This window comes from Ictidomys tridecemlineatus, chromosome 4 (assembly GCF_052094955.1).
Source record: "Ictidomys tridecemlineatus isolate mIctTri1 chromosome 4, mIctTri1.hap1, whole genome shotgun sequence".
NCBI lineage: Eukaryota > Metazoa > Chordata > Mammalia > Rodentia > Sciuridae > Ictidomys > Ictidomys tridecemlineatus.
This window is the reverse complement of record NC_135480.1, coordinates 54,860,837-54,888,153: the sequence shown is the minus strand read 5'-3', so window position 1 is coordinate 54,888,153 and position 27,317 is coordinate 54,860,837. Positions and strand designations below refer to the sequence as shown.

Sequence of the window (27,317 nt, the reverse complement as noted above, 5' to 3'; positions counted from 1 at the left end):
CTGAAAGAGCAGTAGGAGTGAGCCAGGTGAAAAATGAGACTGGAGAAAACATTCCAGGCAAAGCAGATGGTTATGTGTAAAGGTCCTACAGCAAGAGGGAGTCAGACAAGATTCAAGACTGAGAGAAAGCCAGTGTGGCTGAGCTCTGTGATGGAGGGTAGAGGCAGGTGGATGCCGGGTCATACAGGATAGTGAAGGCTACAGTAAGGGTGGAGGGCGATGGTGGTTTGAATGATGGGGGACTTGTAACAAGAAAGTGCCATGGGACTCACTGTGGGGTCCAATTTGCATTTTAAGAAAATTATGCTAGCTGTAATGTGGTCTATGAAAAGTTGTGCTGGGAAAACTGAGGCAGCTGAGCACAATTATGAAGATGAACTGCTTGTAGGAATCAACTAGTACAACCCTATCATTTAGCAAAACCCAAGAGAAACCTAAGAATTCCATGGTTGTTAATGTCTTGCTGTTGGTGGGGCAGCTTGGTCTTGAACCCTGTTCTTACTTTCATCATCTCTTTTGCCACTAAATATGTAGGAAATTATTGTTTAGAACTCAGTAGAAATTCCATTTGTGCTCGTCCTTGATTAGCTAGGGAAGGGAACATCACATACATTAGAGAGCTATGCTGAGATGACTAGATATTTTGACAAAAATTTACATCATCTTTAGATTTAAAAAATCTCATTGGCAGAATAGGTAAGAAACACTCTTCCCATTACTTAGTGTTCATTTCTTTGTTTCCAATTTAAGGAATCTTTTAACTGAGAGGTCTTTCCGCCTATGGCGTGCCTGGGTTTGTAGGAGCCATGTCCCAGTCGCTGGGCAGATGCTGTAACTCTGTACCTTATGCAGGAGTTCTGCCTGTGGAGGAACTAATTCTGCACATGATGCAATGGAAGATGGCCCTGTCTGTTCTAACTTCAAGGGCATGAGCTGTGGCTCCTGCACACAGTTGGAAGTTTGGCTTAGGAAAGCTCTAAGCCAGGAGACTTCTGAACCCCCAGGATGGCTCATAGCAAAACAGATATTTTTCTTCTACTTGTATAATTTGAAGGAGAATTTTAAAAAAACAAACAAAGAAAACCTACAAAATTTTAGATGTGTCATAGACAGTTTTATCACAGTATGTTCTCTGTTTTCTACCCTAAATACTACAATGGAATTTTAAAATCTCCTTTTAAAAATTTCCCTTTCATCCTGTGACCCTGATCAGCACTCACCCTTTTTCTGAAAGACAAAGCTCAAGCCCCTTAGCTTGCTTGGACTTTGGACTTTTTCCAACTCAGCCTCAACTTACTTTTTTAGCTTTTCTTTTAAGTCTACCTAGATAAGCTCCCAAGTATACTCCCTGTATCTTATGAAATTTTACCCCAGATTTTATCCTCCTCCCATCTAATTCCCACCCTCTTTATCTGATCCCATCAGGCCCCTTCCTTCCCACAATATTTTTGTTGAGATTCCATTGCTCTACTGGGCTCCCCCAGCACTTCTCATCTGCCTGGATTACCTACTCCCTTTCATCATCTTCCTTATGGAAAGTAGGCTTCTCTGAACTCACATTTTTGAAGGTAGAAACACTTTCCCCTTCTTTCACAGGAAGGAGGTGGGTTCCACAAGAAGAGCGGTCTAGATATATGTGACCTGGTGCCCTTTGACCAGTGCAAGAGGGAATGCCTCAGGAAAGAGGGTGGCACTGTTCAGAGAGGCACAGAGCTGGAGATAAATATTGGCTCAGAAAAGAAATATTAGCTTCAGGGTCCTTGAGGGATGTGATAAAGTGTAATATTATAGTGAAAAACAGGAAGTTTGGAGTGAGGCCTGTATTAGAATCTGGCTTACCAGGTATGTGATCTTAGTTAGACTACCTCGAAAGCCTGGATTTCTTCATTTGTAAAAGCAGAAAGATAATAGTCCCTTCCAAGTATATATTTTGTAAGTATCAAGTAAGAGTAATGCATGTTAAATGCTTAGAACAGTACCATGCATGTAGGAAACATTCAGTAACATGTTTGCTATTAACTCTATTGGCTATTACTGGGAAGAAGAAATTGAAAGAGGAACACATGAGAATGATTGATTCTTTCTCCTAGGACATTGCATCTGTCCCTCAACTCTAGATTCCTTCCCATGATCCAGGTCAAGGTCTCAAACCAAACAAACTAAGGACCTAGGAGAGGTAGCTGCAACCTGGCCCACTGTAGGTAGCTGGAGGTCCCATTTGGTTGACTGGTTCTGGTCAGCTTGGCTCTGGTTGCTAAATGAATGCTGACTAGGGCTGATCCCACAATTCATTCTCTTAATAGACACACAAGGTAATTCCTGCCACAGGTACCCAGAGGACCTTAATCTCCTTGGTTATTTGAATTCTGACTCACCTATAGCTCACACCTGTCCTGGGTTGAGGTTAGTGAATTCAACCACACAGCCATGAAAGAACCTCTAAATATAGCTCCCAGCAGGGTCTGTGAGGCCTACTCATGGCTCTCTGAGCAGGAGTTCATTTTCCCAGGGGAAAAAATAATATCATGGCACTGTTAGCATTTTCATACTGCTCCCTGACTTCCAGCACTTTCGGGATTTAAGCCAAATTCCAACCCAGAGTCACAAAGAAAATGGAATTACCATTAGTTTGCCATACATTTCTCTTTGACTCTGCAGTTGGCTGTGTAGTGAACTAAAGGTGTTGATGGTGAGACTTTATTCCATGTCCTCTGATACACTGACCCACTGGACCATAAGAGGTACAAAGACAAATAAAGGCCTCTGACTTGCCTCACACTCATTTTGGGCTGTAGTAGAAGCTGGAGGTGTGGGCAACAGCTTCTGGGGAAGAAGTTCCTACCCAATTAAGAGCACAGATCCTGAATCCATCCAATTTCATCTTTTTGTGACCTTGGATGATTTATTTAACCTTCTGATATTCAGTTACTTTCACTGTAAAATATGGTTAAATAATTCAACATATGCAAAGTACTTATAAAATGTAAGTGTTAGTTATGGGGATGGTGGCATTGATCATAACTGATAGTCTCTGGCTACTCCAGAACCACATTTCCAACCCTGATTCTAAACAGAGAAGTTTTCCAAGCCCTTAGGGAGAACAAAAGTAAGCAAGGTTCCTCAAGAGTTCCAGTGGTCCATGTAAAGGACGATGGAAAAGCTCTGTAAACTCAACAAGCCAAAATTTTATTAGCAGGACTGTAGAGGCCAGTCGCAGAAGAGAAGGGAGGATGGAGAGGGAGAGGGAGAGGGAGGAGAGAGAGAGAGAGAGGGAGGAGAGAGAGGGAGAGAGGGAGGAGAGGAAGGAGAGAGAGAGAGAGAGAGAGAGAGAGAGAGAGAGAGAGAGAGAGAGAGAGAGAGAGAGAGAGAGAGAGAGAACACGAGAGAACATGAACAGGGTGTTGATTTTTATGGGCTTAACACAGGATGAGGAGGAGCAAGGTGAGTGAGCTGTTACTTCCTCATTGGCTGAGAGTTCGCACCACTTCAGAGATTGGAGATGAGCCATTCAAAGTTCGAGCCATTCACAGGGATTGGAGGTGACGTTCGCTTGCCATTCATGGAGCTCCCTATTTCTAGCCAACACACCCAACATGCATGCCCTTCCTGTTTCTCAGTAGAACTTAGCAGCTAGAATTCTACCATCACTAACTACCCCAGCTCTGTACATCTGACTCCTATCTGTTAGCTCCTTGAAGAGAGGCCCTGAGACTTATTTTACCTGGTGGGATTTAATGAAGTGGCATCATTACCAGGGTCATTTTCTGCATAGCTTGGGGGTGTTCCAGAGCAGCACAGCCATTGGTAGTTTTGTGGGCTGCCAACAGTTCTTAGAGATCCTTTGACTCATCCCTGCATTCCTCTCTTACCCTCTGTAGCAATTCATTCATCCTTTCCATGTCTTCAACCTTGTATGCCTTTAACTGAAACAAAACAAAGCTAAATTTAGATGAATTTTTGATTTTCCCTTCCCTTCATCACAAAATGCAACTATGTTCACAGATATTATTTTTTCAACTTCTATTTTGTGGGGGCAAGATTCCCTTCTCTTGGTGAATGTTATTCCATTTTCCTATACTCTCAAACCAATCCTGTTCCAGATCAACCTGTTCCTTTGTTTCCTCTCTTAGCTTCTCCCTGCCTGTCTCTTGTTCTTGGAGAAAAATGCTCCCCCTCAGTTCTTAGGGGAAAAGCCAAAACTAAATTTGGCCTTGGACTTGCCTCTTGATGCTGCCTTATAACTTATCTTCCTTTTACCCTTAGGAAAAACATCTAAAACCTCACCATCTCTATTCCTTTCCCACCTCTCCACAACTCACCCCACACTGGCTTTACCTCTATACTCATCTTTCAGTCTTTGTTCATCTTTCCTATGTTGTTTTGCTACATCTAGTTCCCAAAAAACCTTGCCCATCTTTTTTCCCTAGAATTCATTCCCATTTGGGAATCTTGTAAGATTACTGGCATTCTTTGTGACAAAGAACAGCTTCTCACTTTGTCCTTAATTCCATATTCTCAAGGAATATTAGCTCTAATGGCCCCAGATGAGCTACAACAGTCACAGTGCCCACTCTATCCCCAACTCCAACACCTTTTTGTCTCTGAAGATGTTTTCAATAAAAATGAGTTAGTATGTCTTTTGGAACTGGCAAAGTAAGGAAACTAAAGAGTCTTCCCTTCTTATTCTCCTCCTGGTTTTAATACCATCCTTTATAGGACATCTTCAAACAAACAGCACTTATATAGTCTGGTACTGTAAACTCCTATCTAGCCACTTGATAAAAAGCAGGGATCAAGCTCAGCCAAAGCTATTATTTTTGGAAAAGATCTTGGTAAATCAAATGGTTCCTCTCACTCCAAATTTCCCAGGAGGATCAGTTAGGAGCCACACACCAACCCTATGGACTGTCTTCAAGGTATCATTTGGTATGGTTGCTGTGTCAGTCCAAGAAGATCAGAAAGTCTGAAAGGTAGTGATTTTCATAGTTTCATTGATGGCTCATTCAGACTGGGAAAACAATATCCAAAGGGCTATTTTTCCATTCTCCTGGGAGAGTTCTTTTATAGACTTCAGATTCAACCACTATAACACCTCTTCGCTCTTTTGAAGGTAAGATTATTTATCTGTGCCCTATGTCCCTGCTGTTGGTATACATACAACACTACTCATTCTCTCTCTCTCTCTCTCTCTCTCTCTCTCTCTCTCTCTCTCTCTCTCTCTCTCTCTCTCTCTCCTTAATTATGCCAAGTAGGTGCTCAGGAATAGTCTAGTAATTGAATACATGCACAAATGAAGCTTAACAATATGGATGTTGGTTGAACTAAAGGTGGACATTTAGATCAATGGGGTAATGACAGCCCTATCAGCAACACATAGCCTTGCTTTACATATAAGTGAAACTGTGAGGAGGGCAAAAGGGTCAAGGTCAGGATAGGATCTCTCTTGTTGGACCCCTGGTAGGTAAGGAGGTGATTGTACTCTATTCACACTGCATTTGGAGGAAACTTCTTTAACTCTGTGCCAAAGATTAGTAGATTTGTTTGACTATTCTATAACTAGAAAAAGTAGAACTTGTCTTGGGAACATTTGGGTTTATAATAACTACCAAAAAGCTCTAAGAGTCCTTAACCAAAGAATGTTGAAGTTTTCCTATTTACAAGCACCTGCTTACACTTATACTATTTGATTCTCTTGGTGATGGGTAACCTAACCCATGTAATAGGAATTGACTATAGCCTCTGTGATCTACTTTCTTTTACTTGTTTATTTAGGTCCCCTTATTTTTAGATCTGTATTTTCCAAGTTTCTAAAAGTCTTGCATTTGAGTGGTGCTTTGAGCTTGAGATCTAGCCTTGGTGACTCTGATATTACCCCCAAATCCTGTGCTTGTTAGGCATGGCTTACTTTCAGTTGATTTTCTGGATTTGATAAGAACCCCTTGACTAGGCAGCCTGGAATTAGTACACATTTCCTTTTGTTTTCTTATTCACTCAAAAGCACCAGGCTAAAGGAAAAAAAGAAAAGTTTCCAAGATTCATCTAGAGCCAAGACTTACCCAGTGTGTTGTGTTCAAAATATCAGCGTATTTATGGACAAAGAGCTATCATATGATTGAACATGCTCTGACCAGTTGGAACAGTATATTTACCATGGCAAGGATCCTGAAGGAACTGAACTGAATTCTAGTTCATAGCTTATAGGAGGCACTGAAGGAAATGTTAATCTTTATAGGACCAAGACTTGATATATATATATATCATATATATATGAAGGACTCCCAAGGCAGGAGCTCTGAAAAGCAGCTGTTGGCTCTGAAAACCAACATGATGGCTGTAGCTTTTGCTCTGGGAATTTGTCTACATTCAGATTTTTTCACACTCTTTCTTGCATACCACTGACACCCCCATTGTGACTTCTTCCTTGTCCCATCTGACTGCTCTGGAACCTACTCTGTGGCCAAGGTCAATCAAATGCAGTATTGATCAAAGTCTTTTCTGGAGTCTGTCAGCCAGATAATGAAGCAGATATGCCCTCACCCAGCATCTCTGAGGGTATACCCGAGCATATGTAAAGGATGCATTCTCCTGGTAGAAGCCAGACAGGGTATAAAGAAGTCATATTCCTGGGATTGTACATGGTCCCCAGTCATGACTTCAAGTACTCATACTCAATTCCAGAACTCTGTGGAGAACCTAACATGCCTATCATTTGGCCAAGCTACCAGTTGAGGGATCAGATCAGAGTAAGCAACATCATGGAATCTGACCAGCCGCTGTAGTCAAAAGATGATAACTTTGAGGAGGACAATGGGGTTAGTTTAGCTGGAAAGCTCAACCTAGATTTGACCTAACTTTTAAATTGGAATAAAAGTAAAAATTCAAGGTTTTATTTTGTGATTGATCATTATTCTTATCGAAATTCTTAATGTATTAATTATAAATGTATATAGCACACAGAACTTATAGTGCATAACAAAATGCTTATAAGGAGGAAAAAATTATAGCGACAAAGAAGATATGACTCAAAACACAGGCACCTTTTCAGGAACAATGGAAAAGTGAACACATCACTAGCTTTGTGTGCCAAAGGTGTGATTCCAGAGCTGTTAGCTAACAGTGGGTTCTGTGTTGTCACTTAGGCTTTTAAAGTTTTTCTTTTCAGCCTGAAAGTATTTTGGCTATTGTTCTCTTGGGATGTTGGTACAGATTTTATAGATATTTCTTAGATATTATGATCAGAAATATTGCCTCTCTTGTTCTATTGCACAAAAAGAATGAGTTAATTAAAACACTCAGTAGAAGGAGTGTTTTAATTGAACCTTAGTTTTTGTGCTTAGAAAAAACCATTTAAATGATTTCCATATCTTAAGATCATTTGAAAAAAATGGTTTATAACACAAAGGAATTATTAGAACATCCTGCTCTAAAAAGCATTCCTGTAGTTTTATTATTTAGGAATAAAGAGTACATTTTCACATATATAAACCTAACTGACCCTCTCTGGTGCTGTCTGAGGTATAACTGTCTCTGTTGAAAGAGTTGGAAGCCTGAGATGAGGTGACCTACCTGAAATTACACATTATGAGGTGCAGTCTGGCTTCCTAAGCATTCCTGGTTTGTCCTCTGACTGTTGAGGACATACCTTGGGGAAAAGGATGCTCTAAGAATTTTCTAAGTGAATATGGAGACACCCAAAAACCTACAGAAAACCTACAGCTCTCAGCCTCCCAGTTTCCACACCTGGCATTTGTACAGTTGCATATGACATGTAAAATTCTTTCAGTATAACTTCTTACATAGTTGTTAGATGTATGGGTGGGGGTGTATCAGGGCTTGAACTCAAGAACACTCAACAATTGAGCCACATCCACAGCCCTATTTTGTATTTTATTTAGAAACCGGATCTCATTGAGTTGCTTACAGCCTTGATTTTGTTCAAGCTGGCTTTGAACTCTTGATCCTCCTGTGTCAGCCTCCCAGGCTTTTGGGATTACAGGCATGCACCACTGTGCCTGTTTATGTTCTTATATATCCTTCATTTATTCTTTTTCCCTTTCACCTTTGTTTCTTTTAGACTTTAGCTCTTATATTACTTCTTTTACCTTATTTATTTTTGTATTTATATTCTTTTACCTTAATTTTCCTTATCATACATCCTGTCCACCCCACCCTAATTTATGCCCATGGACCTGGACCTGTTGCATCTTGTTTTCATTTCCTATCTTAAACTTCATGTTCTCTGTGGCAAATAAGAATAGAGGCAAACATGTGGTGGATAGAAAGCCATCCATTGTATACACAAAGAGAATGGGTTCCCTTTTTATCCCAGTACATCCCACAAAAACATACCCTGAGTCACAAAGTAGATTCCTACTAGCCCTTGATGATAATCCTAGTTCTATCTATAGTTAGCTTAGAATTCACAACGCTGTCTTAAAAATTGCCAGTTCATGCAAATCAAGTGAAGATAGTTAGAATTCCTTTGTATATAGTACTATGTCCAAATAGCAAAACTTCTTTCCTGTAAGTCTCTTTCCAAAGGAGTAAATTTCAGTCAGGTGATCACCCTTTGAGATAAATGCATTATCCAGGATTTTTGGTTACAAATAACAGAAACTTAAGTTTGAACTAGTCCAAGCCTAGAAGGGACCAGTAGGAAGAATCAGGATTTATCTCTGCCTTTAAGCAGCATGAATCAGGGATGAGAATGCCACCTTTTTTTTTTTTTTTGCTTTTGTTTGCTTTTGTGTGCATGTAGGCTTCACACTTACTTCTACTGCAAACCAGATTCTTCCATGTGGAGGAGAACATAGCCACTGGCAACCTCAGAACCTCCTAGCACCACCATTACCATGCTCTATTCTCAACTTTAAAGTTCAGAGAGGGGTTGGGGATATAGCTCACTTGCCTAGCTTGTGCTAGGGCCTGGGCTTAAGCCCCAGCAATTCAAAATGAATAAATGAATGAATGAATATTCAGAGGAAGAGTTCCTGTAGCCAAACCTGGATCAGGGCTAGGTTATAAAGCTATCTCTAAGAAGATGGCAGCCCTCACTCATGCCACATATTTATAATAGCAATGATGATCCTGGATTATTCTAGACAAACAATATATCCCATTAAAGCAGAGCCCAGAAGAATTATCTGCAAAGAGCAATGCAAGTTTTTATCATTCATTTTCCTTAGCAGAAGAACAAAAGGAAGTCAAGTAGTCTCGGGTTTTCCACAGCTTATAAGATTTTTTTTTTGGGGGGGGGTTCTTAAATATTCCTTGATTTTATTACTAGTTGAAATGCAGCATTTCCCAAGGTGTGGAAACCTACTTTATTTCTTGAGCCTGACAGCATCCAGCTCTCTGTGCATAAGGAGCTTATCAAAGGTGAATTCACTGTCCCAGGGGAGAGATGGGAGAGGTGGGAATGGTACTCTGCTTAGGTTGGTGTCCTTATACAAACTAAATTGCCCTTTATGTAGAAACTGTCCTTGCTGGAATCTCACTAGTCACCTTTCCCTGCTGGCTGCACATAGCCCTGTCTCCATCTTCTGACTGCTTTGCTAATTACTGAGACCAATTAATGATCATGATCAATTCCATGATTCCCAACTATGGAGCAACCTGCATGGCTGTTACACCTACCTGAAGCCTCTTTTACTTAGGGATGGCTTAGAAAACATGCCTCCTTAGGCCTTTGATTGCTTGAGCTATGTGTGAGGCCTGCACAGATCCAGTGGAGATAGTAATTGAGGTCCTTAAAGGGCCCATAGGATGGCCTGCAAGAGTAAAGGAATTGTGTTGTCATTGTTCCTGAGGACACTGTGAACCATCATCCTCAAGGTTTAGGGAAGACCCTCAATGACAGTTCTTGTCTGTGTTTCATGTTTGCCTCCAAGAGATATGGATTTTAGAGGATGGGTTCCTTGTATCCCAGACTCTTGAGAGTTAAGCTTTGAAAGAGACAAAAGTTATTTGGTTTCCATAATCTTAGTTAAAGTTTCCAAATTCACTTCAGTATATTTTCAAGATCTTCTTGTCCCGATTCAGTTTTGTGATACAAGAAAGGTAGTATATTTCCCAGTGGCATTCTTCAATCAAAAATCAAAAGAATATGAAAACATCTACTAATGAAATTTCACCTCCGTAGGGTATACAGATCACATGGCCCTCCCAATATTTTTATGGAACTAACCTGAATTATAGTAAAAATATCTTATGAGGAGATTGAATTTTCCCTCTGTTATTGCTTTTTAGCAATAACTGTTAACACAAAATAGGAGAAAATTTGATCAAATGCATGTGTAGCACAGTTTCATTTATCAGTCATCCATTGGACATGTCTAGTGTGGGTACTAACATCATTGCCTGAGTAAAAATTACCTCTTCCTTATGTGCATTCATCTGTGATATGAACATGCTTAACAGGGTAGAAAAGGTAAAACTCTTTTTAAAGTTCACCTGCCATCCCATAGAGGGGAGAAATAGAGTTGGCTTATAGCATTCTTTAGAATTTATTTGATTTCCTTCTTCTCAGGGGAATGTGGGTAGTGGTTCTCTCAATCTTCATTCATGTATGAGGAACTAGGCTATTGCTCTATCACTGAGTTACCTGAGAGTTACAAGACTTTTTCAGAAACTGTCCAAACCTGGAATCACTCAGGAACTTAGATATGTGACCTCAATGTTGATCCAAGACTTCCACTGTAATTCCACTATTTGAATTAAGAGAGCAGATGTACCTTCTGAAAAAGTAGAGCAAAACGGAGCTGTGTCTTAACTCTGTTTCTTAAAATGTTTCCCAACAAATTGGAATCACATTTTGATTACTATGTGGCTATTATGCCCTGATAATGCAGCCGTTTTATAAAGCAAGGATGACACCATAAAGTGATTGAATGTGTTGGCAATTTAGGCTAAGAAGTATAAGTTTCTTTACCCAAACTCAAATCCTCACCTTTGGCTAAAGAATATTGGCATTCAGAAGATCATTCTTTTTTTTTTTAAAGGCTTTTACTTTATTTTTTTAAGTTGTCCATGAACCTTTATTTTATTTATTTATATGTGGTGCTGAGGATCAAACCCAGTGCCTCACACATGCTAGGTCAGTACTCTACCACTGAGCCACAACCCCCAGCCCAAGAAGATCATTCTTAAAAATCCTCTTCTTGGCCCTCTTCTCAAGTGCTTTCCCAGCTCTTCTCCAGGTGGAGATGGCATTTTACCCTAACCTGTTCTCTTCTGAAAGGCTGAAATTTTCTTAAGAAGTAAGTCCTATCTAGACAGTGAAAACATGGCTCTGTACCTCACCAAAACACAAGGATGGCAACACTGTAAAATTTTGTCTGGAATACCATCTCTATTTCAATGCTATTTAATACTGAATAGAAGCTTGCTGGGTAACAAGTTTTGTGAGAAGATCGCCGCTCTTGAGTACCGCTCTGCCTTGAGTACCACTGCCCAATGGACCAGTATAACTACTGGGAGAGGATCATACCCTTGAGTCTGTTAGGAAAAGAAAATACAAGAGTCACTTTCCTAATTCCTTGAGCAGTGCTTCTAGATTTTAAAATATATCTTAAATACTCAAGAAAAAATATTTTTGTAAGACACTATGGTTAAAGTAATGTTTCCTTGATTGTACCTCCCAATTTCACTTTCTATAGCCCAGACTCTTCTCCAGAAGATGGCACTATTAAAATACCACCAGGTGACATTTTGGATACTTTTTCTATTTATTTTTATAGATATGTAAATAACTACGGGTTATATTTTCTGGTATGATGCCACGTGATTTTTTTACATCTTTTTTATTATTCAATGTCTCTAAGTACCTATCTCATGTTTTAAAATATTACAAATTATTCAGATTATGGATGAACCATTGTTTATATAGCCGCTCTCCCATTAAAGACATTTTCCACCTTAAGTGAGTAATCCTATAATTAGAATATATAAAACAAAATTTATACTTGATCTGCTCCTCAATTAACCTGTAACAACAGAAAGCATACTAATTTGCTATATAGTAATCTGGGCAAATTGTCCATTTGTGTCTTGTTAAATACTTTGTGCCTTAGTTCCTTTATTTGTAAAATAGGAATAAAAATGGCATCCATCTCATGAAGTCATGGGAAGGATTAAGTGACTTAATGCACATAGTGCTCTCATCAGTGCCTGGCAAGTCTTGGGTGCTCCGTAAGTACTTGCTGTCCATTGACAGCACTGTGCTTGCACCATACCATATGGGTTTCTTAGAATTACTTTAGCCCCTCTTATCCATCAGCCTTAGACATATTTTGTGAGCATCACACAAAAGCAATGCTTTTTATTAGGCTGTGTTTACTTTAAAGGTGTCCTCATGGAAGTTGTGGATCCAGTTTGTTTTGAAAACAGAAGTGGTTTCTCTCTTGCCCAAGAATAAGTTGTCTCTCCTAAGCAGTTTGATTTTCCCTTACTGATCCATGCGTCTTTTAACTGACCATGTTCTCTTCTATTGGCACTAGAGTGAATCCAGATTTTTGATCCATTTCTAGCATATGATATGAATTTTAGGGCATACGTTTTGCCTCTTAACTGATGATTCTAACTTGCTTTCTTAACCTTATTTGGGGGTCAGTTATTACAAATGGCTGACCTTCTGGGAGTTTGGATGGGTTGACCTTTTATTATAATGAGGGACTGTTTTGAATGAGTTTTATTATCAGTTCAGGTAGTAGCTACTGTTCCAGCTGCCTCCACACACATGGAGGTCACGGGAGCAAAGCAGGGAAAGAAAGAGGACTTGTGAATCCCTACTTTCATTGGACACAGAGCGCTATCCAAACTGATTTTCCACGGGGAACTTTAATTAGTGGGTTAAAGAAACAGGCAGTAGATTCAAGAAGTGACTGAGAGGTGGTTACTTTAATTGCAGGCATATGTCTAAATGGTCCCTTTAAAGGAAGGGACCATTCCTTCCAGCCTGATAAACAGAAGAGATGCTTCTGAGTTGTCTCTGATCTCTAGCTGGAGCTATTCTGGTGGAATATATTATTGGAAACCGTATTAAGGGTGACTGAACCCTGCTTCTGGTGTGAAAAAGTTCGACATATATTTTTATATTTCTGTTTTATATTGCCAAGATAATATAAAAATAAAAGTACTCACTAAAGAAGCATATTGCAAGCCACTTGAATACAGCGCAGTGGGGGTGGTGGCTTGCTGGAGTCGTGTAGAAGGATCTACCCTTTTGCCTTCTCCCCATTTCCTACTGGACAAGTTACACCACAGTGCTGGGTGATCCATGAACATGCTGACTTTGGCCCTGGGGTCTGATGTGCAGAGGGTCAGTTGGAGGTCAGTTATTACAAATGGCTGAACTTCTGCCCACTAAAAATCATCACAGTGATTTTTTTTTTAGTTTTAGATGGACACAATACCTTTATTATTTTATTATTTTTATGTGGTGTGCAGATCGAAATAAGGGTCTCACACATGCTAGGCAAGTGCTATACCACTCAGCCACAATCCCAGCCCATCATTGTGAATTCTTTAACAGAGGATTTCCCCTGCTATTAAGAATTTCCTATTTTTCCTTGTCAGGTTCTGAGATAATATAGGTTATGCTGTATTCTTGGATGCTAGGCAGAAAATTTGGCCATGTTAGAGTTCCTGAAATATTAATTAATGTCAAAACAATAAAGTGCCCTTGGCAAAATAGAAGTCATTTGTGATTGTTAAGGCGCTTTGTCTGGGGCATGAAAGAACTTCTATAACAATGGACAAAACTCAAGCTTGAGCAAGGCAGGAATAAAAGGCAGTGGTGTGGCAGCAGGCTCCATGCGCCATGTGCCATCTAGACAGTGCCTGGCACAGGTGCCCTGGGAAGCGCTCCTGGGCTCAGCTTCCCACAGTTTCTTCAAAAAAAATCCAATGCTTCTCTCATCAGTGAGATGCCAGGGCTTGAATGTGGAATGGTTGGTTCCTATTTCTGCTCTAGAACTGAGAATGACTCTGCCACCTTATCTCACCTAGGTAGTATCTTGGGGAGGGGTAGGATGAAGGAGGAAGGAGGGGTTCTTTCTCACTGAGAGAGGTTGGAAAGCCCACTTGCAATGTTGAAATGCAGAGCAATAGGCCAGGACAAGGTGGGCCAACCCTGGGCCTCTCTGTCTTGCCTATTTGCATAATATTGTCTTTCCTCTGGGGTAGAAAATACCTGCTTCATGAATATTGGAGCATTGATATCATGGACCAGCCCAGATTATGAGGATAATAACTTCCACATTTAGCAATGACATCTACTTTTTCAGACTACCAACCCACTATTGTAGGCCCCTGGCTTCAGCCTGTAATTTGATATGGAGGAAGTGTCCACTGGTGGTATTGGGGCCAGTTCAATGCCATTAGCAGCTCCTTCTCTCCTCCCTGCCTATAACCAGGTCAGACACACCCTAGAAAGTGACAGCTCCTATATCTCTATGTTCAGAACATTTTATAAGATTCTGTCTCTACTCTGCCATTTTATATTCTCTCCCTTTCCTCTGTTTTCTGTAGTTTTTGACTATTTGTATTTCCTGTATTTTCCCTCTGCTTAGCTCTTTAAGATCCTCTATCTCTTATTTAGGTTCTACTCAAGATGTTTCTATGTAGCTTGCTTCTCTTTCTATGCTACAGAAATATGGTATGCCAATCTGGCTGCCAAAGTCTTAATCAGGGTTAGAATTTCAGTGGGATGGGATGTGTATGTAGAATGATGTTCAGGATGGGCCTCCATGCTGCAAGGTGTGCATGGGCTCTGAAGAATCTTGCTGTGAAAATTCCCAAGATCTGTGTAGGAGTTGTTCCCACACAGTTCCTTAATGAATGGTACCAACTCCCTTGGTCTCAAAGAGCAGACCCTCAATGGATGCAGAGGCAATTCCTGTAATCCCAGCCACTCTGGAGACTGAGGCAGGAGGATCACAAATCCAAGGCCAACTTCAGCAAATTAGCAAGGCCTTAAGCAACTTAGTGAAACCCTGTCTCAAAAAAATAAAAGGGGCTAGGGATGCAGCTCAGTGGTAAAGTACTCCAGGGTTCAATCCCTAGTACCATCCTAAAAAAGAATAGACCCTCATTGTTGCTTTGACTCTGGCAGGCTGTGCCTTTAGCTGAACCAGACCCAGCACGTCCAGTCAAGCCAAGCACTGCTGGCCTGGAGCTTTGTGGAGGCCTCCAAGCCAAGGGTGAGGTCATCAGGGTGGTTGCACCACTTCCAAGGAACACACCTTTCAGTGGCATGTGGTCTGATCTTCCTTTTAGTAGTTTTGTAATCTGTGGCTTCCTGTTTTTGTAGATGGTTTTGCACATATAATCAATGAAACTGTCTTCACAAATTGCATACACTACACACTCCATTTGAAAGCAGGTAATGTTTTTCTAGCTTTGTAATTGTATTCTTTTCCCTCTCTTTAGTCCCAGGCAAATCACCATGGTGCTGCTAGTAATGAAACCTACCAGGAACGCTTGGCACGTCTAGAAGGAGATAAGGAGTCCCTCATATTACAGGTGGGTGCTTTTGGATGGAAACTAGTTTACCTGTTACCTGTAGCTCTGTATATTCCCCAAGCGATAGGGGCTTTCTCTGTTGGAATATTCCTGCTCCCAGAGTGTATGTTTTTCAAACAGTCTTTTTCTAAAAGCAGAAAGTAACTGGGAAGCACAGTTTAGCAGACTTGACTTTTGAGGACTGTGATTCATTCATTTATATTATACACCACTAAGCACCTGCCTCTACACACTTGTGGCCAGGCTGATGACCTGGTGCTAAGAATGAACAAAATGGGTCCTGTCCTTAGGATCACAGTCTTGTAAGGGAGATGAGATCATCTTCAAATCACTAATAAAATGTCTCTGAGTGATGCAGGCCTCAGAGTAAATGCTAACAGAATCAAGTCCAAAGTGTCTGAAGCTAAATCTAGACTGATCACATTGATGCCAAATCCCCTGGAGCTGGTAAAATGGGCTAAGCCTTTGGTGGCTTTCTTGCTTCAAACAGAGGAACTCCTAAACTTCCCATAGAGAAAGTGAGCCAAAGAAACTTTTTCACTTCTGAAAACCTGTGTTGATATTATATGAAGTTAGACATTCTCACAGGAAGGCTATTACTGAAGCAGGAGCTCTGCTGTGTTAGCCTCAAATACGTAAATCAATTTAGCAAGATTTGAGGTCTGGTATACATCAGACATTAATTGACAATTGGAGAATATAAAGATTAATATCCTAATCATATCTCCTTAAAAGGCTTGAAGGGTGATGAATAAGACTGGCGGTGGAATAGAGAAGGAGATTTGCACCCTACTTTTGTTCTTTTTACTCCAATGATTTTAAAATAACTCATTCATTATAAAATAATTGAGTATCTACAAGTCATCTGTCAGATACTGGTTTTAGGTGCTGGGTATACAACAGTGAACAAAATAGATCAAGTCCCTGTTCTTGTAGAGAAATAGAGAGAGGCAGGGAGTAGGATGGGGTAGGGAGAGGACAGTAATAAACAAACCAATAAATAAAATATTTCTGGTGGTGATAAGTATTCAGGAGGAAAGTGAAGCCAGATAAGGAAGTTAGGGAAGGACTCCTTGTTAGGAGGAAGCTAAGAGGGGAGCTGTGCTGATACTTGGAGAAGTACATTCCAGCAGAGGCAGTAGTCAGTCCAGCCCACACACTGAGGCAGGAGTATGCTTAGTGTGCAGAAAGAACAGCAAGGGCCATCATGTCTACAGTCCCTACTTTGAAGAAGTAGGGAGCCATCTGAGAATAGCATGGCCAGATTTTACTGCACAGATGTTTTGAAGAATGTCTACTTTGAAACTCCATCCTAATGACATGATTAATAAAGAAGTATTCAATTTAGAATTTTGTAGTAAACAGTATGAAATTGCGAACTTTTGAACTGGGACCCTTTGTGATTGAAATAACACGTTTCTATTTAGAGAGGATTATAATTTAATTAAGAAATCCTGTGTCAAAATGCTGTTACATTCATTTTTTAAAAAAATTTCAAATTCTTGAATAATCCCTGTTGAGATAATCTTAACACAGTTGGGAAGCTACTTTCCAGGAAGCAGAAGTTGACCCCAGTGGTTTCTAGGCAAGCTTGTAGACAGACTCTCAAAGCAGCTTTTACATGCTCGCTCCTGTTCCTGTTCCTTGGGGGCCTATGGAGTTGGTTAGACAGATCCTCAGTGGGGTATAGCCTCTTGCTTAATTCCCATAGCAGTTTAGCCAGACTGAATTAATTTGAGTCCTTGGTCCAGGATGTGTTCCTATTTATTTTTCTATTCATAGAACACAAGACAAACATATAACAAAATAGTTTGCTTCTAGGATTAATAAGAAGCAAAATAAAAATCTTTGTCTAAATTATAGTGTAATTCCTTTAAGGCAAAGATTTTCATTCCCCCACCCCCTTTTGTATCCCTCTTTACCTAATATTATGCTCAGTATGTAGAAGGGGTTCAAAATATATTTGTCTTTATTGAATGAAGGTTACATTGTAGGAACTTTATATGTTTTGTGTTTATTTTCTACACCTCACTATTCATAATACTTAGTGTAGAAGTCTCGAGTTCCCTTTAGTCTTATGTGCAGCTGAACTATGAGCTATAGAATTCTGGAGACTATATATTCTTCCTCAGGGTATCACTAGCACATGGCCCCAAGGCATAGTGTAGACACATAGGTGTTAATCCTCATAATGGGATTAACCATAAAACATTCTTTCCAAACAAGAACTCTTGAGTCCCAGAAAGCAGAACCAATCCCCCAGAATCCTACTCTTTTGAAAGTGGAATTAGTAGTTGAAATGGGTACCAACAGTATTGAACAAGGAAAAAAACAAGCAACAAAAACACAAAAAAGGTTTATTGTTTAAGATGGGTTTAGTTGACAGAAGGAGCCCAATTTTTTAATTAAAATTGAAATATTAACAAACCATGCATCAATGTCAGGAATATGTTTCAATAATTCATTCATTATTTGAGAACATAAACATGGAAGGATTAAAGCCTGTTAGTTTAGATTTATTTCTTTTTAAATGGAAACTTTCTAAGTTGTACAGTTTTTAAACTCATAAATTAACTCACATTATCTCTTTCATGCTCCATCTATCATTCCATTATAGATTGAGAAATAATTTAGAATAATCTATTTGTGAACAACAATGACTCCACCCAAAAAGTATTACCAATTATTGATTGCTTTTGGGGGGCCACCTATTATTCATCTTCCTGATTTGAGGTATCTCCTAATGAAAGAAAGGAAGGAAGGAAGGAAGGAAGGAAGGAAGGAAGGAAGGAAGGAAGGAAGGAAGGAGGAAGGAAGGAAGGAAGGAAGGAAGGAAAAGAAATAGAAGACTATGAAAACCCTCACAGTATGTATTTAGGGCATAATTTAAATAACTTATTATAAGTGGGTTTTTATTAATGTTTTCCATAGAGAATCTCATGGTTCCTCAGAAAAATGACTCTTTTCTACCACATATATGCAGTGTGGCTTCTGTGTATGAATGACTTAAAGTCATGTTTTGGCCTGTGAAGCACAAAAACCTCTCTGGAGCCAAGTTTTGTCAGTGCTAATACATGCCCTTTGCATCCCACATTCCTTAATTACTTCAAAACACTTGCTTGATAGGTGAGTAGTCCTCACACCCTTATGAGAGAGGTTAGGTCATTGGTTGGTTTCCATAGAGGTTTGGATTGCTCTTCCACATGAGGTGGCAGAAGCTCTGGCAAGCCAGCTGAGATATGCCTTGAGGTCGCACTGCTCTGTTAGAGGAATCAGGAGCAGGAGTCCAACCTAGAGGCAGCTCTCCTGGCTGTTGGGTGCTTTTCTCTGGAGTCTGTCAAGAGCAGGAATGTGACCAACATCGTATGGGCATTGACCAAGACTACCTGGTAAGGTAAGAATCCAACTAGTGTTGCCTTCATCCAGGACACTTCCCCCACCTTCTACTCACCTAAAAGAAAAGCTGTTCCTCCTCACACATGAGTCAGTGTTGCACTTTCACTGCTCATACTCAGTGGGGAAACTTTGCTCTCATACAGTCCCTGCCACTCTATTGTTTGGTGCTTTATTTCCTGGAACAGGTGAGCGTTCTCACAGACCAAGTGGAAGCCCAAGGAGAGAAGATTCGGGACTTAGAAGTGTGTCTGGAAGGACACCAGGTGAAACTCAATGCTGCTGAAGAAATGCTTCAACAGGTAAGGTCAGGTGGAGTGGAAGGGCACTGGGCTTGAATCAGCTCCTGTGTTAAAGCCCTCTTCTGTGCTCTGCTTACTTTCCCAGCCCGCCTGGAGGTAGAGCTGGCTGCTCAGTGTGCAGTGTTTAGACAGCAGGTGAAACCAGCCTGAGAGTGAGGGTGGAGAAGGGCCAGCCTGAGAGGAATAACCTGCTGAGCTGGTTAGACGGATTCCTAGGCCATACTTTCTCCAGGCCTGGTGCTGAGAGCTCCACTGGCTGTGTCACCCTGCTCTTATCACAGGAACCACAGTTTGACTGCTAGTGGCACCTGGGTTTTAGAATGTCAATTTGTTAGCTTATTTTCTGCTCTTTTGCCACTCTCATTTTACTCCCTCTCACTCTGTGGTTTTCTTCCATACAAATCATTACATGAAGAACATCTTAATATAATTTAATAGGCATCAAAATGAAAAAAAATTTAGCTGCTTCCCTAATGTTCAAATAATGTCCTTTCCTTCTTTTCTTTTGGATGTGTTCATTATGTTTTCACATAATTTACAAAGCCATGATCATACAGGGATACAATTCTGCTCTCAGGTTTTGTGTGATTAATAGAATATGGTGACTTTTTTCCATTTAAAAACTTTTGCTGTATAGATAGTCATGGTTACTGTCATTTACAATATTATTTTTTTAGTGAAACTATCATATTTGATGTAACCATTCTTTTCCTGAATAGTTTTACTTTATTGTAAAATGAGCTGAAGTTATTACAACTTTAGGTGCTCACCTTTAGATGTTAATTAGATTTTTATTTTTTATTTTTTTAAGAGAAAGAGAGAGAGAGAGAGAGAATCTTAATATTTATTTTTTAGTTCTTGGCAGACACAGCCATCTTTGTTTTTTGTATGTGGTGCTGAGGATCGAACCCGGGCCGCACGCATGCCAGGCGAGTGCGCTACCGCTTGAGCCACATCCCCAGCCCGAGATTTTTAAATTAAACTATTAACATTAACTTAAATTATTCTTGAATTTTCAGTTTTTTTTTAAATTAAACCATTCCTGAAATTTATGTGTATATGCTTTGTAACTCCCAGTATGGTACTTGGCATATAAAAGGTCCTCACTATTTCTTCAAAGAACAAAAATCATTCCTTTAAAATGAGTGGATTCAATTAGATAACTGCTTATAAACTTTCCCTCAAGCTCCAAAATTCTTTATTGTTGTGATCAGCCTAAAATTAAAATTTTTCTTGACAGTATAGTAATAAATATAGGCTTTGCATTTTACCTTTGGTCTTAAAATAAAATGCCTTAGTTCCAGAGTTTCATTTGAAGAACTTAAAGAAAAAAAGGGGGGGGAGTCAATTTTTTTATTCATATGTCTTCATAAAAACTGTGTCAACAACTCAGAGATTGTTGTTAGTTTATCTTTTCATAACTGATTAGTAAGTTATCCTGTTGTTGGCTTTCTTTTTAGATTCATTTGTCATTTCTCTTGTTTACAATATTCCCTGAAAATCTGAGTAGGAATAGGAGTCAATTCTTTTGTTGTTGTTGTCATGAATGTTTCTTTTGAAGACTCAGGAAGGAAAATAGTGTGATGGGAAAAATCTGAAATGGCAAGGGAGCATTTTCATGAAGAGTGCATAAAACATTGCACTAGATTATATTTTCAAGTCTGCACAAGTGTGGTTTTGAGATGGAAAGGATAATGGAGGAAGATGATGGAGTGTTGTGAATAATCCAAAAAGAAACCACAAAAATTTGAATGCAGAGGGAACACATGAGAAAAATGTCAGAAGGTTGATATTTCAGGAACGTGGTGTCTGGTGAGTAACCACATAATCAGAGGTCAGAGAATGGATGCATTGTAGTGCCTGAGTTATCTGCCTGGCTGCCCTGGCTTCTCTTCTGGACTGTTCTACATCTCTCTTTGGCTGTGTTTCTGCTCCATCCTCAGAGTCTCTGTGTCAAGGAGTTTGATGTAGGTGCCCAGCACCACATGGAGAGTGTCTGGCATTACCCCCTGGATGGCATTTTAGACTTTTTAAAAAGTCTTAAGATCAATTACCCTTTGTATCTGTTTATTCTAGATCTTCTTTCTTGTGTGTAATGAGTTGAGATAATTTGCATGTACCATACATAGAGGTGGATGTTGTGACCTGGTATATTTGGAAATATGGTAGCTCTTTATTTGCCACTTTTGGGTTTTAAGATCTTCCTGAGCTTGACCAAGTTATTTTTGTGCCCATAAGGTTTCATTGTGTTCTCTCAATCTTTCAAATGTAAAATTTCTTGACACATTGTTTGTTTAAGACATGGGACCTATTTGAGCATCTCAAGTTTTTGCACATGCTATTGCTTTCCTGAAATCTACTTGAAGTTCTCTGTATAGACACTTGATTCTTGTACCACAGCAGTGGTGTAATGCCATCTACAGCTTAGAGTATTTATATGTCCTCTGAACTGGGGGCAGGCGGAGACCTGTTCAAATTGGCAAAGATATCCTGAGCTGCAGGGCTCTTGGCTTCTGGTATTAGGAGCAGGAATGACTCATGGCCTAGAGGCAGAGAATGGAGGCAAACAATTGCCTCCTTCTGCTAGCCTTAGACCATTCCTGCCCTGATCTAAGCCTGGCTTATCTGAACGAGACCCTTTTCCTGTCTCCAGCGGGTCCTTCTGACTGCCTGCAGACACAGTGCATCCCTAGGGATGCTGCTTCTGATACTCTGCACATTGAATGCATCCTAATGGTGGCAATTATTATTCAATTCCAGTTGACTGCCTGTATGAGCTGCATAATGCTAGATAGTCCTATTTTTCACAAAAAGCTAAAAGTCTTAAATTAAAGATTTAAAAGTATTAATTTTTCTATATTGCTGACTAATTTAAAATGTCATGTGAATCAGAGTACACATCTATAGATCAAGACTAGCCTGCAAGCCTCCAATCTGAAGTCTACTCTAGACTTTGCTCCCATTGCTGACTGAAATATCACTGGGGGACTTAAGGAACCCCAAATAAGCATAGCCCAGATCCTGTCCTCAGGTTCAAGCAAGCCCATCCCACAGCTGCTCTCATACCCAATGTCAACCTCCTTCAGGAGGCCAAAAGGAAGAGTTATTTCTCACCCAACTCATGAGCCAGGCACCTCTCAGCCTAGCCCAACTCAGTCCTTGCTTATTGTTCATCTCTCAGCTCCCAGCTGTTTTCATCTGTATGTGAACTCATTGAGCCTCCAGAAGGAGAGAACATGAAGACCCCCATTTTGGGATTAGACAGGCAAACCAGAAACAGAGAGCGTCAGCACAGGGGAAGGTCCATATGAGCAGAACATAGACTGGGGACACATTTGAGCACAAAATAATATTTCTTGTCTGCGACCCTCTGCTGGGTGCAGGGTGGGAAGGGAGACGCTCTGAGTACCCTTGGGAACTGCCTGAAGAAGTACCTTCTTCAATTATGGTCTCAGACTCATTGAGCATATCTGGCTTTTCCAGAAAACTTTCCCTATTAAGAGAAGACATTTCTCAGGAAGTGTATACATGAGGGACAACCTGAGTCAGCTTCATTGGTCTGGAACTGTCTGGGCCTAGATATAGAGCTCTGAAGGTGCTCCCATCAAGAGTTAATGGGGACTATATCTGGTTCTTGAGCACATCTGCACATTTACCCAGCTACATAATGAAGCCATCTGAACCCAGGGCCCAGAATTGCACCCCAGGAATATAGCCTGAGTCAGTGACTTCCTCTGATTTGCTCAGACTGTGCTGGTGACAAAATCTCTATCAGGAAAAGCTCCTCTGGGTCTGTTGGTATATTTCAAGCCATATGGCTTTTTCTAAAGTGGCTTCTGTGGATTTTCTGAGATCTGGTTCATTCCTGCACATTGAGCTTCTTTGCCTTGATCACTGACCCTTCTCCAGAGGAGCATGATCTCAGGGAAGAAGCTCATGGCACCTAGTGGATCAGAGGTTTTACATAGGGCGTCAGCCACAGAGAACCTGACCCAGAGTTTCTGGGTTTGGTCAGCTTCATTGCTTTGGATGCCTTTTAGGTGAAGCATGCAGAGTGACAGTGTAGGGGATTGGGAGTCAGTGGACATGAGCTTCTATAACTGGCTAATGGCAGTTGATCTGGGAAGGTTGATGGGCATGTTTTTCTTACATGTTATAATATGGACTTTTCTTACAGGATATAATATGGACTCTACGTCGTCCAACTCTACTACCACCTAGAATTGTAAAATTATTCTTGTGTTTTAAAAATTCACTATCATACAAATGGCCTGTGTAAGTTAAGATGTTGAGCAGGGGGTTTGGGGGCCTAGGACACTTGATCAGTGCCTAGCTAGTAAAAAGGTATTTCTGTCTCAGAGAGAGAATATTAAACAGGGCCATGTATATGATCTGGAAGAAGCACAAATCCATTCAAGGAGGTGAGACACTGCATGTGTGAAGAAAGCAGGCATTTCCCAAATATTCTCTAAAATTCCCTCTGGGAGATTCATGAGGCACAAATAACTAGTTTTTTCATGTTTATCTTGTTTGATGTTGAGTGTCTTAGACCACAGCAAGGAGTGATACATTAACCTCTTTTTATATGTAAGACTGAGGTTCAGAGAGATGGTCTAATTAGTGGGGACTGAATCTGGACTCAAACTTTACTGTAAGCACTTCCTCTCTGCACAGTGTTACTCATGATCCAGGCTTCCTGGCAAGGCTCAGGTCTTTTGCATCAAAGGGCAAAGGAACATATTTTTTTCTCACATGTCTTTCCATGGCCCATTATTTCATTCTAGTTTCAGATTGCCAGTCTGGTTGTAGTCCTCTGTCATTGGTCAGTAATTCCCTGGTTCATATTCTACACTTAAAGATGGAGGTAATTGCTTCAACATGTGGCCTGAATGGCAAATTCTTTTTATCAGCTCCAGTCAGAACCTGAGCTTGGGCAAAAGGAAATGGAGAGTTATTCTAAGATGTAAACTTTCTTTCATCTCTGGGAAAGGAGATGTATTTGTCCTTCTGGAAGAGATTAGTGGTAGTGGTGAAGTGAGAGAGGTGAGTGATAATTTTATCCACTGTTTTTCCTGAGGCATCATTAGCCAGTTTCATGATCCTTCACAGTAAGTAAAACAAGCCCATCATACCCCTCCCTCCTCATCCCTCCAGGAAACCTTGAAACAATTTGGAGCAAGCAGAATGCTGTTTATGAAACCTTTGCCCCTTATCCTCAGCCCCCTGCCTCCCTTCCCCTTCCCTCCCCACACATCGTGCTAGCTGCAGGACTCCAAGAGAGTCCCAGCAGGATTACCTCATGGAAGTCAGGATTCCTGAGTGTGGGGCAAACCTTGCCTGGGGAAGATGTTAGTGCTCCAGACAAGGAGGCTGGATCCAGAACTGAGCCAGTCCTGGAAATGAGAACTAGAGTCCCATGAATGTTTTTCTTTAAGTGTAAACAGAATAAAAGCAGTCAGCAAAACAGATGAAGAGGAAAAAGAAAGGTCAAGAAAATCTGGAAGAGGGAAGATGGGGTGGCAAGGAGTAGCTTATACCAGTTGATGAAGTGGAGACTGTTAAGAACCAAGAAGTATAGTTAGGATCCCTGCACTTAACCACTACCACTAACCTCTTCCAGAAGGACAAATATATTGCCTTTCCTGGAAATTAAAAAGTTTACATCTCAGAGCTTCTGAAAGGTTGGACATCAGTTTCCAGACTAGAACTTTTTCTGTGCCTTACTTGTGAAGGCAGAAACCAGATTTCAGGTAGGCAGACATCTTGTTGAGAAGATGAGGCAGCAGAGATAGATTATTTTTTTTAATATATATATTTTTTAGTTGTTAATGGACCTATTTTTAAATTACATGTGTGCTGAGAATTGTACCCAATGCCTCACACATGCTAGGCAAACGCTCTACCACTGAGCCACAACCCCTGCCCCAGAGATATATTATTTTTAAAGCTTGGTTATGAATAGGGGAGGAAAGGGCAGAGAAACACAGCACTTAAACACACAGCATGTACTTGCCCAGGGAGAGGACATGGGAGTTGATGGTGGTAACTTGAGGGGCAGTTAGGGTCAAGAGGGGAGTTTCTTAAGAATGTCAGAAATTTGATCATGTTTATAGCCTGAGGAATGAGAGCTGATGGTGAGGAGAGATTAAATGCCTGTCAAAGTGGATGATTGATGGTCCTACCCTAGACTAGTACTGAGCTTGCTGGGAACTCCTCAAACAGAGCACAGAGGTGAAGGAGAGGCTAGGGCCATGTGAATGGGAGTCATTCTGAGTTACCAGCTAGAGAGAGAAGCAGGTCCATAACACAGGGACAAAGTCAAAGATAACTTTTAAGTTTCATCAGGTCGTGTGAGGATGCCTGAAGAATCTGGAGACTGAGAAATGGCAAGAGACAGGAAGGTCAGTGAGAGGTGACGATTCAGGAACAAATTCTGGAAGCACTGTATCCTTTGATGCATACTTTTTCTGTGCAATCTGGAAACTTTTTGGGCTAGAGAACTGTTCTAAAAAGTGAAAGAACCTGACAGAGAGGATGGCCATGTGCTGTTGTGGCACATTAGCCTTGGAAAGGAGCCGAGTGCTTGCTACTTCTAAGATAGGGATTTAGGAGATAAGAATGAGATGATTCTGGAAAATGTTGAAATAGGAAGAACTTAAGTTCAGTGAATAATCTGTTGGTTTTTCGCTTTTCAGTAAACACGAGGAGAAATTATTTGAAGAGGAGAGGGGTGCATTGTGGGGTTTATGGCTTGAGAACAGAAAAGATTTGGAGAAATCCCTTAAAGGAATCAGAGATGAGCACAACATTTTTCAGGCAGCATTGGAAGATAGACTGTAATTTGATAGTGTGAATTTGTATCAAAACCATCATTAAATGACTTTTGCTAGTAATTGTCATGCCATTGGGAATGGAAACAAACAAAAGACTGAGACTTGGCTGAATTGGGCTCTAATAAACACACAATACATCAGGTTTCAGAGTAGGGTGAGCTGGGTGAAGGATTTTTTTGGTATAAATAAGAGTACAATTGAAATGACTAACCTTATGGTTATCTAGTGGATAGGGAGACAAGTACTACTTAAAGGAAGTTGATAAACCAGGAAAACAATGAGTTACTAAGTAACTAGTGGTCACAGAAGAAGAAATTAGAGATTGAGTGAGCAAGTAGGGCAGTTGAAAGGTTAGAAGATTGTGGCCAGTGGAGGGAATTTCGGAGTTGAGGATTTTAGAAGCAGAGAATATACATTCTGGGTAAAGATGAGAATCAAGCTCTGGCCATGCTGCTGAGAAGCTAAAAGGAAGTAGAAGTAAAGCCTGTGGGAGCCGAGATTCACTGTGAAGCTGAACAGAAGGTCAATGTGACTACTGAGCAGAAAAATCATTAACGATGATGTTGAATCTACTGAGGAGACACAAAGTGCCCAAAGTAGGTAGAAAAGATATTGATGAAAGCTGTTGATGGGAAATGAGAGAATGTCTTGGTTCTGGATATTTGGGGAGAATATAACTGAATGGTGCTGCCTTATAAGAGGAGGGTTGATGTAGATGATTAGTGGAGACAAACAGTGGTCTGGAAGCAGTCCTGGAACAGGGATGAAGGTGTTCAGTAAATTGGATTGGTGGGAACACAGTGTCCTCCACTTAAGATGACTGGAAGAACATGGCCCACTGTGAAAAAATACAAGATTCTGTTTATTTTGGAAGTAGAAGGAGTAATTGAGAATGTCAGTTATTAATTCCTACTAAGTTATACATTTTTAGAGATTCCAGTACGTAATAAGTGGTAAGAGGCCTTGCTCAGTCCGGAGATAGTGAAGTAGAGCTGGATTGCAGTAAGCTTACTGAAGACTGTGTTTTGAATTCATGTACTAGAACATTTATTGACAAGGACAAAGGGAAGATGATCATCACAGGTAGAAGAACATGCTAATAGTTATAAGCTAGGAGACAGTAAGCCAAAGCTTTATTATTAGTGAATCATAATAGGTTTCTAATTAACACTAGCATGTCCAACTGGAATGTCCACTTTCAATGTGAGCATGACCAAGTGAAAAACTGGCTAATTGGACTGGATATTGGAACCAATTACAATATTAT

At 40.4% G+C, this 27,317-nt stretch overlaps 1 protein-coding gene across 13 annotated transcripts in view; it reads left to right on the top strand.

Annotated features, from left to right (window-relative positions):
• Positions 1–27,317, top strand: part of Ppfibp2 (PPFIB scaffold protein 2) — a 157,126-nt gene that overhangs the window by 70,217 nt on the left and 59,592 nt on the right. For 10 of the 13 annotated variants that reach the window (XM_078046543.1, XM_078046541.1, XM_078046539.1 and 7 more), the window contains 2 exons: positions 15,430–15,522; positions 19,104–19,217. In XM_078046543.1, the coding sequence (XP_077902669.1) occupies positions 15,430–15,522; positions 19,104–19,217 (207 nt within the window). Of the gene's footprint in view, positions 1–15,429; positions 15,523–19,103; positions 19,218–25,424; positions 25,619–25,681; positions 26,647–27,317 lie in introns of those variants that run through there. The other 3 variants (XM_078046548.1, XM_078046547.1, XM_078046550.1) reach the window with 3 other exon arrangements.